This window comes from Aphis gossypii, chromosome 1 (assembly GCF_020184175.1).
Source record: "Aphis gossypii isolate Hap1 chromosome 1, ASM2018417v2, whole genome shotgun sequence".
Lineage (NCBI taxonomy): Eukaryota > Metazoa > Arthropoda > Insecta > Hemiptera > Aphididae > Aphis > Aphis gossypii.
In genome coordinates this window covers 5617575-5632019 of record NC_065530.1, presented here as the reverse complement: position 1 = coordinate 5632019, position 14445 = coordinate 5617575, and the positions used below count along the sequence as shown (strand labels likewise).

General features: G+C 30.1%; 2 protein-coding genes and 1 non-coding gene across 7 annotated transcripts in view; 2 read left to right on the top strand and 1 right to left on the bottom strand.

Annotated features, from left to right (window-relative positions):
* LOC114120261 (uncharacterized) overlaps nucleotides 1-12958 on the top strand; it is a 55119-nt gene extending 42161 nt beyond the window's left edge. For all 4 annotated transcript variants that reach the window (XM_027982116.2, XM_050197383.1, XM_050197382.1 and 1 more), the window contains 2 exons: nucleotides 4875-5360; nucleotides 10494-12958. In XM_027982116.2, the coding sequence (XP_027837917.2) occupies nucleotides 4875-5360; nucleotides 10494-10781 (774 nt within the window). In that variant the 3' untranslated portion in view covers nucleotides 10782-12958. The remainder of the gene's footprint in view (nucleotides 1-4874; nucleotides 5361-10493) is intronic.
* The window catches only part of LOC126549035 (uncharacterized), a 166593-nt gene that overhangs the window by 139565 nt on the left and 12583 nt on the right, over nucleotides 1-14445 (top strand). The gene's annotated exons all lie outside the window — the stretch shown is intronic.
* On the bottom strand, nucleotides 14171-14277 carry LOC114120274 (U6 spliceosomal RNA). The gene has a single exon (XR_003592099.1). It is a non-coding gene; the product is annotated as a U6 spliceosomal RNA (small nuclear RNA).

The following is a 14445-nucleotide window of genomic DNA, read 5'->3' as shown; positions in this document are numbered from 1 at the left end:
GAACTAAACAATTTATTAACAATTAAAATGTTTGCATTTCGTTAAATAAAAATTCACATTCATAGTATATGATTTTGTATCTGCTCATTTATATACCTATTTCTGCAGGTGCAGTAATTAGGAAATTAAATAACTATCATTGACACATCAAATTATGTAAAGAAAAACGCTATAATATTTATTTTATTATGTGCAAAGTCGGTTAATGACATACCGAGAACTTTGTAATAATATATTATTGTTAAAATACGATTCTATAGGTAGCTATATATATATATAACGGTATATCGTGTTGTATATGCACCATCATATTATATAAACACAGTATAATCATATTCTATACCTATATGCATTCTATTTAATGAAATATGCATCAGTTTTAAATAAACTGTTTACTTAGTGAACTTTTGTGCTTTTTTCCCATTATCTTATTATATTGTATTCATAAATTACAAATTAACATATTATATGTGTGGAATGTACATAATCAAAATAATGATTATCAACTTGTGCATTAGCACGCTATTATAATGTAGTAGTCTATTAAAAAAAATTATTTTATTTTCATTTAATACATTTTCAACCTACATAGTATTTACTTATGTAAGAACGCGTTGTACAAATTATCAACAAATTAAAAACTTCGTTATATTGTTACAACTCTTAACATAATACAATTTCAGAACGTTTATAGAAAACTTAGACCAAATAAACTGTAAGACGAGAACACGTAACATTATGATAATTATAAACCGTATATATTATTTCCATAACCGTCTGCGTGTTATATTAATTTTCAAAAAACTTTTTTTAAATTTGCTACTTTTAACCGTAAACTGCAAAATTAAAATATATCTTAGAATATAATTTTATTATACGAGGGTGTATTGTATGCAACGTGTATAGTAAATGTGCATCACGTGAACAATATAATATTTTAACATTAATACTCTGAACGTATTTAATATAATATAATATAATATATACTCTACCTCTGTTCACTACATATTATATAATCAAAAGTTCGTCATAAAAAGGTGTCATTTTAATTAAATGTTCAAAGAGCTTTTTCTACAATTTAATACGTGATTTTTAATTTATCGAGGTTATTGCACTATTTCTGGTGAAAAAATTTCATTAAAAATTATCTAATCGTCATATCCCCGCGCATGGTATTAGAATGCGATCAAATATTTAATAAAAACCCATACGAACAACTCGAACGGCGTTGTTGAATATTTCAATAATTTTGCGGTGCATTATCATACTATATTCATATATACAATATATATATATGTGTGTATATGTACATTTTATATATTAAATATTTTATATAAGTATAGAAAAACGGAACTTGCGCATCGTATTTCACTTGTTTACAAATGTTTTAGTCAATATTACACCCTTTTTTCAACTTGTTATATGATTAAAAATATACATATTAACAGAATATTCAATTCATACACTTCAGTTCTACTTTACAAATGTCAACATCAACTCAGTTGTTTAAGTATAGTCTTAAAGTTATAACTGTAAACAACTTTTATATTTTTATAGTTTTAATTGCTTAAAAATCAAACAAGACGTTCATTCAAAAATTAGGTAAAATTATATTCTGTTTTTGATCAAATTTTAATTTTTGATTATTAACGAAGTTAGGATTTTATAACTCTTCAAAACGTTTAAAAAAGTCACTTGTGTCGTGTATTTTATTCTTTGCGTAATATAAATTTTATTTTACGACATACCATTTCAGCTTTGTATCAGATTGAGGGGGGGGGGGGGGGAATCAAATACCTACAAAATTTGAACTCAACTACTTAGTAATTATTAGTATCTTTAGGTTCAATAAAAAAAGGTCTACGCTATATTAAATAATATATAAAGATCAAGGGCAGTGGTGGTGGTAGTACATGATCCGTTGTCGTCATGTATACACTCGCCACTTTTCGCGAATGAAAAGATTACACGTGAAAACATTTCGAGTTATCAACACCAGTGAAGTATTTGAGACTACATTTACTTTTAAAGGAAAGCAACAATGTTCATAAGACCATTGTGTAGAGGTCCTACCCTAACTTCCTCCTTTTCTACTGCAAAAAACACATGTTTAAAAAATAACAATTAATCAATTGAATGCAGTTTACATGTACTTTACGTATACTCACATTGCACATTGGTAGGATCTAACTGTTCAATAGAATAGTTATTTCAGTATTTTTAGCGCAAAATTTAAGCAAAACAATTTTACTTCATCATACAAATAATAATGCAGTGCATACTAATAATATACATCTATATAATTAATAATAAATAAGTATTGACTCCATTCATATTACTTTATATACGTATCATGGTTTTTATAATATATATTTGAACTCTTATGCATCGGAATCAACGTTTTTATTCATTCTATGGCAAGTAAATAAGATGTCGAAAAAAATTGGGATGCCAAAATATATCAGGCAATCCCCCAAATAGCTGCCATGTAATCCAAGTACCACCTTACCGATAGTGATCACGCGTGATATGAGATTGTAACAAAATACAAATTTGTTCGAGCACATTAAATAGCAAAATATAGCCTATATATATATATATAATATACGAGTGTTATTTGGGCACATAGTGCCAAACGTATAACCATAATAATATACAACCATAAATGGTAAAATATGTACTTACTTTGTATTTTTTTAAAAGCAATATCATATAATTTTCCCGTAAGTACATACGTGTATTTATTATACATATAGATTTATATTATATATATACATACACTGTATCAGTAATAAAAGAAATTAAAAAAAAAATAGTAGCGATTTCGTATAAGATTTCGTATATTATTATACTATTTATACTACTTGCAGATGTATATTATAAATAATTTACATACGTGTTTACTCTTCGTATGTATTAAATCCCGAAGGTATTCCCTTAAGACACATAATACTTCGTACCTACACATATTATGCTATTGCACAATATATAATATGTATATAAACACGCTATCTCAAGTATAGTAGTCGTCCTCGCACGTTTACCAATTTATCTCCGATTATAAACATTTCGAATTCAAAAGTTTTGGTTATTCGTCTATTGAATTAATCTTAAAAAGAGTTTATGGTTATATTCAACATAACATTTTCGAGATTTATTCTGAAAAACCACTAGATTTTTTATTACCACAATAGCCTACATTTTTTAGATACAAATCACATCACTTTTTTTTCTACAGAGTATTCTAAACATTTGAACGTTAAAAAAAGCTACTGAAAACAAAGTAAAAAATTATGAATATTATACTAACACTGTAGGATTTTCACAAAATTGATTATTTTAGTTATTTTTTGAAAGTAATGACCGTAGAGACTTGAAATTTTAATTTAATAATATTATATAATATCCATAAAGTATCAAATAAAAAAAAATAATTTTAAAAACAATTACGTGATCGTATTTTATTTTTACGAAGGATATTAAAGTGTACATTTTGAAAATGTCCTATAAAAACTCCAATAAACCAAAAAAATCATCCTTAAATTTGATATTTATAAACTAATAACAGGAGTACAATTACTGTTAATATGTCCTGCAGCCCAGCTTTTGTAGACATATACATTATGTATAATTTATAGCACGGTATACCTTATAAGTTATAAGTCAATATAAGTACATTATTATTAATTAAAAACTTTTGAACATATTAGTAGGAAAAAACCTGTACCTAATAGTGTTCTGTTGAAAGTTTTGGATCGAGATTCGAGTGTTTTCGTGAAACTATTTAAAGGTATAACAGTTAATCACTTACCTATCAGTTATAATAATATAATATTTTAAGAAAAACACATTCCCAAAAGAACTTAAATTTATTTTTGTGAACTTTTTCTCGCCACAAACTTTGCTTATTGTGGGTGATTGGAAATTATTGTAGAAATCTGTATTTTATTTAGTTACAAAAACTGTATTTCAATTGGGTGAATAGAATAACACGTGTACATTTATTATATACGTAATATCTATATATGTTCTATAATACACGTATCTAATGTATTATTGTTTTAAAACATTGCATCGGTCAAATAATTATTTTCAAACATACACAAATGAAAATAAAGACAATATAATATTATCGGCGTATTTGTTTTTATGTTAATCACGTGACAAGGATTATATAAAGAAGCAGTAAACAATCCCGAATTTATTTCTCGGTGCCTTTACATGCAGTAGCGAATCTATAGGGGGGCAGAGCTTTACTACCTCACTTCATACCATACCCTACGACCTACGGGCGTCAGGATTTATAATATTATATAATGTTAAACAAAATAACGTTAGATATTATGTACTATAATATACTAAGTAAATCATGTATATTGTATATGCGGGCGCTCGTGTAAACTCTCCTAAAAAATTAAATATTAAATCCCCGTGAATTAACATAAGTATAATATTTACCATACGTTGGGGGGAGGGGAATTTATGATACTTTAAGGGTGTTTACATTTAACATTTACCGAGATTCTTAAAAAAATTGTGACGTATTTACTTTTTCAAAAAAAAAAAAGATTGGAGAAGGGAGATGGGGCTTCTAGAGAAAAATACACAACTAGCCTACAGAGCAAAATAAAATAAAATAATAAAAATACATAAATAAAAATCAACCTCGAATCCGCCACTAACCTTTTAAATATCGATATTATATTATAATAGTCACTAGTCAGTGTATACTATATACTGTATATAGTCTTATACCGAAATCGCTTCAGATATTCGGCAGAATGTTATAGTAATTATAAGTAGATAAAAAAAAATACTTACAACAATCATGTAATCCACGGTCGTCGTGTGTGTCCCTGCATCTCGCAAAACAGATCCACGACGCACTGTCGTTCGGTGGCGGTGACGACGCCGACCGTCGACTGTACGAGCTGCAGCAGGGCGCGGCGGCCAACACGCTGCTGTACGTGGGACTGTGCTCGGTGGCGCTGGGCCTGATCATCGCGTTCGTGGGCACCGGCGAGAAGGGCTTCAAGACGGTCCAGCTCCGGTTCATCGGGCCCGGCATGATCGCCATCGGCGTGTGCTGTTGCGCCGTCCGCATCATGTTGTGCTTCTGTCCGCCGACGTTCTGCTTCAAGCGCCGCCGTCACAAGGGCGGCACTTCCGACAAGATGGCCGAGTTCTACAAGTACATGCCGTTCCGAAACCATCCGCTGACCGGAAACGCCAACGCGGCCTCCGCCGCCGAACCGCTGACCGGAGTCGTGGTCGAGACCGTACCGATGACGGTCCTGAAACCGGCGCTGAAACGCGTGTCCATGGCCGCCGACCAGCGACCGCAAATCGTCTATCAACAAGTAAGTCGCCCGTTTTTTAATATTTTTACAATACATATTATTTTATACACGACTATCGCGTAGGTATATCTAACGAACGGATAGATATAGGGTAGGTGGGTGATACGGAAGCCCATCATCCCACATGGATTTCAGTCCCACACAATCTCCAAAAAATAAGCTAATAAGATATTTTCTATGTTTAAAATGTACCCGAAATGTTAAGAAAATAAAAAAATCAACAGATGCAGAAAATCGAATTAGTATAACAAAACGAATTATAAATAACGCGTTAAGTCTCCGACCCTATAGCAGGTCAAATTATGAGTTAGGTTTGGTTAGGTTAGATTACGGGTGTTTATTAATTGAATAGCGTTGTTGGTCGTAATTGAATTTTTTATGATGGTAACAATAAATTGGAACTTACTAACTATCTAGCTGTAATCAAACGTTGGAAATCTTAAAATCCGATGTGCCGATATAGCTTACCTATACGGCGCTGAGTCTTTACGGTTACATTGATATATAAGCTGTAAGTAAACTTTAAATCTCTCCCCTGCTCACAATTAAAATGTTTTACTGTATTCCGCGTTGTCACTATATAGTTTATTCGTGCAACCATAATATAAAGGAAACGGTATTAATTGTATCTTTTCAAATTTACATTTACTTCAATACGTTTATTGGAGGAAGCATACAAAAACTAATTTACTGAAATTTTCATGGCCGTGTTAGACTTTCATCAAATCTAGAACGTCAACAAGAGATTTACTTATTGCGGAAGTGTATATTAGACGTGCAAAGAACGGCGCCGTTTTTTATGTATATATATATTATGTATATGTATATATATATTATATATATATATATATATATTATATATCCTTCTATTTAAAAACATGTACACGAAAGAGAAACGTTCATTATTATTTGTATTGTTCGTTCAACCGAAACGGTAATACGATCGATCTCGTGTTGGCGTGGAAATATAACAAGTAAGTACTTAGAAAATTTTTAAAGCAAAAATATATTTTATACGCAACAAACACAAGCTATCGAGTGGAATTATTATTCTCTGAACAAAACAAAAACATTTTCTGATTGGAACAAAACTCGCAGATTACATATGATTATAAAATCTTTACTCAAAATTAATTTTAACCTTCAGATTTAATAATGCCAAATTTCCATAAATAATATTATGTTAGTTCAGGGGCGCCGTTTCAGGTTTTAAATAAGTGTACCAACATTGAAGGCAGGCCAAATAGTTTTTTTCGCCAGGCTACTTTGAGACTAAAATTATAGTTAAAATCCTATTTCATTACACTACTTAAAAGCTAATGGTGCATTAATACCTACTTATAACTTATAGACAATATGTTTTATTGTGTCATCTATACGATCAAATTTATTTATAATATGGAATTAATTAATTAGACCATTAATTTACCTACCTAAGCAATTTCTTGAATTTTGTAACTTGTAAGACCAGGCCATATGGTACACGAAAAATTAGGGCCACCAAAAAACATCCAGTTCACCTCCTCTCCAACAAACGGCGCCCCTGTGTTGTTCGTTAATAAACTTAAATTTGCGTCGTAAAACGTATGAAACAATTGACTGTAATATAGGTACATTATGCAGTACGATATGAATAAAATAATACACGAAATGTAAAACGCATGATTTAGAAGTACAATAAAATATGTGAGTTTCGCGGCAATGGTTTGAAACTCTAACCATAATCGATTAGATCATTAAATATTACTATTACAATGTGTACCTATATACTTACAATCCATTATGTTTTCGTCAACATACATTTTAAAAATTTAAGAATAATATTATGTCCAGTAAAAAATTATTATTATTTTTTCAAATTTGTTTTATCGAAACGACTATCATCGTCTTTATTGAAGTATTTTTTCTCTGGAGGGGTAGATTGCAGTTTGTAGCATTTATACCTTCTTCTCTAAGAAGAGAAATGTTCACGTGTGTGTGGGATTTAACTCCATGTGGAGTAAAGAATAATTATTGGCTAAACATTTATGTTGAGACGCTAACACATCTGACGTTTTTTTTTTTTTAATTAATTGATCAGTCCAAAATATTATTATTGATTACAATTTTATATTATAATTTTATTATATCTATCGCCGATAATGATAGTAATAATTAATAGGTAATATCCATAAATGCTTTAACCTTAAACGACATATTATTTAAAACTTGTGGTTTTTTGTTAAATTATACTTTTATATTATAATAGCACTTGTTATCAATATAAATTATTAGAATACACCTTAACTTATCAACTTTATTAAATACTGGACATAAAGTCCAATCATTAATTATATTAAAATTATTAGAAAGATACTTATGCTAAATAAGTCTTAGGATAATATCAAAATTACTTCAAGAAAAGAAGATCAACCACAGGAAATATTTTTGTAGTCAAACAATAAATGGAAAAGCACTATGAATACGCAAAGGACCTGTTTATGGTGTTTGTGAATTATAAGCAAGTTTGTGATAGCGTATATAGGGGAAAAACTGTGGGAGGAGCTCAGAGAATTTGACATCCCTATGAAAATTATCAAAATTATACAACAGCACGACATATAGTAAAATAAAACTGGGAAATTAAATAAAAGTGAACTACGACAGGGGAATGCCTTGTCGCTTACACTTTTAAATATAGCATTTGGAAAGTGTAGTCCAAGAAATGACAAACAGGGACACTTTCGTACGCAGGTGACATAATAACCACTAGAAATACTCCAGTAGACGTTCAAATGAATTTGAAGAAATTAATGAAGGCAAATAAAAATATGGATTCGTAATAAACGGAGAGAAGAAAAAATAATATATGATAGTAACAAGAGGATTAAAGGATATATTATCCAACCTTAATGTAGAAAATAATAAATTCAAACAAATGAAAGAATTTCACTTTTACTTCAGTAGGTATCTTGAAGTAACTCTAAACAAAAGAAATATTGTGCGCGAAGAAATAAATGTGAAACATTACACGAAATTGATGTTATTTCGCCGGAGCCGAGAATCTCTTTAAATAAAAAACGATATCAAACAATGTCAAAAAAAATATTTATGTGAACTACATAAGACCAGTATTAACTTATAAATGTGCCACGAGATCCATAACAAAAGGTGACAAACTGACGAAGAAAAACTAAAAATAATACGTGGTCCAGTATTTAATACCGAACCACTACAATGAGAATTGAGAACGAATGCATAGTTGATATAAAAATAGAAAATATTGTACGTTTTATTAAAAGTTTAAGAATTCAATAGGCCAATAAAAACGGAGTATTTGCATACGGCGTTAGGGCTCTAGTCGGTTTGGTAACGCGCACAGTCGGACATGCGTGACAACGATCAGACGGATGCATTTTAAATTAAAAAAATGACTTGGAAAGTTAGCGGAAAACAGAAGAAGAAGAAGATGAATAGACGGCGGCGTAAATAAATTATGGAACACGATAGCCTAAGAAATTGGAATGGATTAGGAAGTATAATAGAAAGGACCGGAAAAAGATATAGTTTTGATAATAAAAATCGTGAATAGATTGTAAAGCCGGAAAAAAAATGAAATTATAATATACCTTTATAATATTTAGTTATACAATGCTACGTTTTTATATTATACCCACATGGCTGGCAGTATGATAATATTAATAACACTCGTAAGTAGGTTAAAAGTTTAAAGCTGTCCCTCGTTAGCAGTTTTTATACAAAACTCTAAAGGAAGGAAGTTATTAAGACGGCACAAAAATTGTTTTCATCCACTTATCATACACTGTCTTACATATGTTATATTCTTAACAAATTTTAAAACTTTTATTATGCTTTATTGCTGTGTAGTATAGTTAATAATTATTATGATGCGTTTTTAATGTTCGCATATTATTAAAAAGAATAAATTAAGTCCAAATCATTCTCTACCTCAACCTCACACGACTAGATTCAATAGTAGACCCCTCGCAAAGTAAACACGATTTAAATAAATTACACAAATTATATCGTTTCTAATTTCACGCGATAAAGTATTTATTTTTTTTTTAATATAATATATGGGTATTAACAAAAGCATATTTAATTCTTGAGTAATAGGTACGCAATAGGGTGCGGTTTTCGTACCCGGATTCTCCCTTGTTCCGGAAGAAATCATCGTATTTTGTTTTACAAATAACAACGGTTTTTTCGGTATTAAAATGCGCTAATCAACTATTATAATATTCTATATAGATAAAAATAAATCATTATTTCGTACAATATAAATTTTAATTTATTATTCGTACATGTTTTATAACTATTTACTATAAGTCTAACAATTTTATGACGGAAATAATTGGGTGTGTAGTGTGTACTAAAAATGAGTTATTATATACACAGAATATTTTATAAATGTTATACCCGGCAAGCCGTAAAATGTCCGATACATAAAATTTTTAACGGTACCGTTACCAGTATTCAGTCTAATATGTATAGATAACGGTTCTTTGAAAGTTTTATTTGATTTGTCATCATATCGTATAAACTAATGGGGCCTAAATTTTTTTCTTCGGCTGCTACTTTAGTCAACAATTATCTTCCACCGAATATAAAATTGCATTAGTTATCACAATTACCTTTATCGGAAAATTATATTGGCCTTGTTTTTCTTATATCTTTTATTGACTATTAAGATTAATATTACTGATTGAGTATACACTACACTTTTATTGAAATATATTTAATTTGATCAGTATATTTTATTTCACGCTATAGTAACTAGTGAATTTATATTAAATTGTAAAATATTTTGAAAACAGGCCCGTAGCCAGACCAAATTTTCAGGTGGGGCAAAGTTAACCTTTTTTTTGGGGGGGGGGGTATTATATATAAAAACAATGTCTTTATAATATTTTCAATATTTTTAGGGGGCAACACCCCCTCTCACTCCCCATGGTTACTGGCCTATTTGAAAATAGTCGTATTGGTTTGAGATAAATTTTTTTTTATAATATATATTATAGGTACCTACTACCTATACAATATTATATTACCTGAATTATTCAAAACTTGCAAAATGTATCTCTGTAGTCCACTGCATAATGCACAACAATTGATCCCACTGTACTGTTATAGGCGAAAAGGATGCCTAAGGCCACTCCAGAAGCAAGTTTGGACAGCAGCATGGAACATCTGATCGAACAGGACGACCATCTGTACACGAAGGACGAGGTGAGCTCGAACAGAAATCTTTCCAACCTCAAGTCAACGTTGACATTCGAGGACTCGTTGAACGTGGCCACCAAAATGATGGTTAAATCGTTCGAGGAGCTGAACAACACGTCTTCCACACCCGGCGCAGAATCCGCAGACCAGCATCAACAGCAGGAGCTGGTGCTGAGCGCCGTGAACCTGACAAAGTAGATTTGCGTGTCGGTCCGCACAATATACAATGCCCACATACATATTATTATACCGTAACACATAATATTATAATTATTGTTGTATTCAGACGAATTTGGCTGTGACGATTAACCCCCATACATATATACCATTTATATATATTATATTAACAATTAACTACCTTTACATATATGAGGGTAGATTCATAGGGAAGAATATTTGAATTATATGGCACTGGGATGCAATTACCCCCAGGTATTCGAGGGGACAAAACAATACTTTCCATCCCCCCGAATACCATAAAACAGGGTGTGAAGTGGCAAAAGTCCTATAAGGTTAGTCCAAAACAATATTATTTTATCGATGTCAGTTTTTTCAATTTTCATTCATATATTTGTATAACATTGCACCCCCTAGTAAGTTTGAAACGTGCCGCCTATGAGTAGGGGTAGTATATGTTATATGTTAGAGTACGTATACTTCGTACATTAATATGTATAATTTCAATTTATTGTACGTTGTTAAATATATAATAAGAAACCCAACGACACGACGTATACATAATAATATAACTAAGGGTTAGAAATAGTGAGAGATTTATTTTAGTTTAATCGGTTGTCGTAACGTGTATATTTCTAAGTGTAGGTATCTTATATAATATATTAGTAAAAGCGTAGAGCCTCAGAGATAGCCGTAGATATAATATTATTATAATGTAATAGTTTTACATATACCACCGCCGCCGTTTCGGCCATGAAATATAAAATATACACATTGTGATAGATACATGTCAGCTTATAGAAGATTCGTCGTATACAGTGTAAATATTTACAATAATACCTATTTAATATTATACAAATATATTCCTATACAATATACCTAATTTTTGGTGTTTATACAGCATCCGACTATATAATATCGCATTATACATCTCACTCTACATAAATAAAACTGCCGACTTATTTACATGATATTTAAATTATTGTATGCGTGTATTGTGTACAATATAATACGAGGACGCGTATTAGTACTAAATCGTGTTAAGTATAATGTTATATTATTATACCTACGGTGTATCCACAGGCCACGCAATAACGCGGACACTCGTTTAATGCAATTATTGTTATGTTTTATTATGTAGGTATATATTATATTATATATTACATTATTTATATACCCATTTTCGTTTGTATCGGATGAAAATTATTTAAAAATTGTTTATGTTTAAAGTATTATGTAAGTGCATGCATATAACGTGTTGTTAACAACTAACGATAAAAAAAAATATATATAAAAAAATATCTAAAAAAAAATGTTTATAAAGAATACATCCTTCAAGAAAAAATTGTTTTATTTTGGACTTTTTAGTTGTGCAACGTCGTATTACATATATATATATTATAAGCTTTTACCCGGACATACGTATAATACGTAACAATACTTCGATAACCTAATTTTATAATATTCAACGTATATACCTATATATATCTTATATACACATAAATATATATGCTTGAGTAATATGTATATAAAACATAATGTTATTCGTTCCGTAATATTTCCTCCGGGTTGTATAGGTATGAACATCGAACAAGGGAAAAACACATTATAACAACAAAGCAGTAATTTTACACGGTCTATGGAAACTTTAAATAACAACCTCCAATATCCATTTATACTTAAAGTTTACCTATACACATTACATATAGTATGGTTAAGTCATGGGAGCTGCGAGAGGACTGCAGGTCTGCCAAAAATCCTTTCAGTAAAAATAAACCAAAAACCGTCATACTCGTAATATCAAACTTATGAGTAACCTTACAGTTTAACTAGGTCTTATATAACAAATTTTCAACCTTAAGCCCTCTCCCAATAAAAGAAAAGAAAAGAAATCCTGGCTAGGCGACTCGCTACCAATGCAGACGGTAATCAGTACTGTGAAAAACGGAACCAGTGGCAGTGGTAACCAATTTCATAAAAGAATTATTTTCACTGTGAATCAATTAAATTTTTAAAAGAGATCGGGAGTAATAATATTATCCATGACATAGTATAGTGGTTACCACCTTTTTATTCAACGCCCCCCTTGTAGCTTTCAAAATCTTACTCCCTCCCTTAAATTAAAGTTTAGATGACCTTTTTTTTTTAATGAGCCTTAAAAATACATTTTACAAAATAACCATATACCTACTCGTTTTAAACAAATAATGGCTTGTTTCTTTTTTTTATCACTATAAATAAAATACAAACCAACTTTATAATCAATAATATTATTTTTGTATTTTTAAATACTATTTTATAAATATTTTTATATATTAAATATTATAAGTAAAATTAATTTAATGAGCAATTTGAGATTGTTTTTTTCTCATAGTGTCCGTGGGGAAATTTTTGATAACGAGCAATGCATATCATTTTCCAAATCTAACCGGTTTATTTCATTCTTTGTTTGCTTTTTATTTGCAAAAGTGTGGAAAGCACGACTCACATTTTAAAATACTTGTAAATTGTTATCGATGGAAAACCGTTCGAAAATCAATTAATTGTTTTCGATTTTATTGAATGTAAAATGGCATAATTATTTTAACAGAAATTTTAATTATTTCATCATCATTATTATATTCACCCATGGGGTAGGAAATTATCCTTCCCCGTTTGGGAACCACTGATATAATATATTATGTTTTAATTGAATCGGAAATTCCACTGATTTTGACCATCATGATACAAACACAGAATATTATATTAAACAATCCAGGTACTTTGATATACGCCACTTATTATATTATAGATAAATCATTGGATGGTTCGGCGGAATAATATTATACGACATATTAATATATTATACCTATCTACTGTGTCGTAGTCTGTTGGAGGAAAATAATTTACCGACTAGATAAACATTAAATGCATTTTATATTTATAAAATATTAATAATAATGTTTTCGAATATTTGTTACATCGGAAAATTTGAAACATAATTAATAAGTAAACTCATCAGTTAGGTATTAGTAATAATTAATAAATATTGTGTGGCCGTATATAGGTACCTATATACTATACATAAAAGAACTTTACGAAACGAAAACATACTGCACCTACCTATATCATATTATTATTTATGTGTTATTAAAAACCGATTCATATTTAAATATTATTATCATCAAATCATAAATAACTGAAGTAATAAATTGAACTATTAAATACATATGATATATATAAATTTCGTCTCATTATCAGTTTTAATTTATGACCATATAATATCATCATAATTATTATTATAGTCGAAATTCATATTATATTTTGTAAGTTATTGTATAATTGTTGTTGTTAAATCGACTTAGTTTATACTAAAAACTGTGAAAAAAAATAAGCATCGGAATCATGTAGAAACTAGAAATGTCTGACAAAAAAATGTGGAACGCTTCACGATTTTGCGTGTCATCCTTGCGCAGGGGCCATGCTAATCTTCTCTGTATCGTTCCAATTTTAGTATATGTACTGCCGAAGCAAGTACATTTACAGTCGGTTCAAATTCAGTATATATAGGGTGCAACGTGTTCTTAGACGTCATACGTGAGAGCGAGTACCAGTAGTTCTGAATATACCGGTAGTGGTGCGCTGCCGATAGATGGGGCGACGAACTACACCCCGAACCGATTGTCATGTACGGACGTACGGTGTA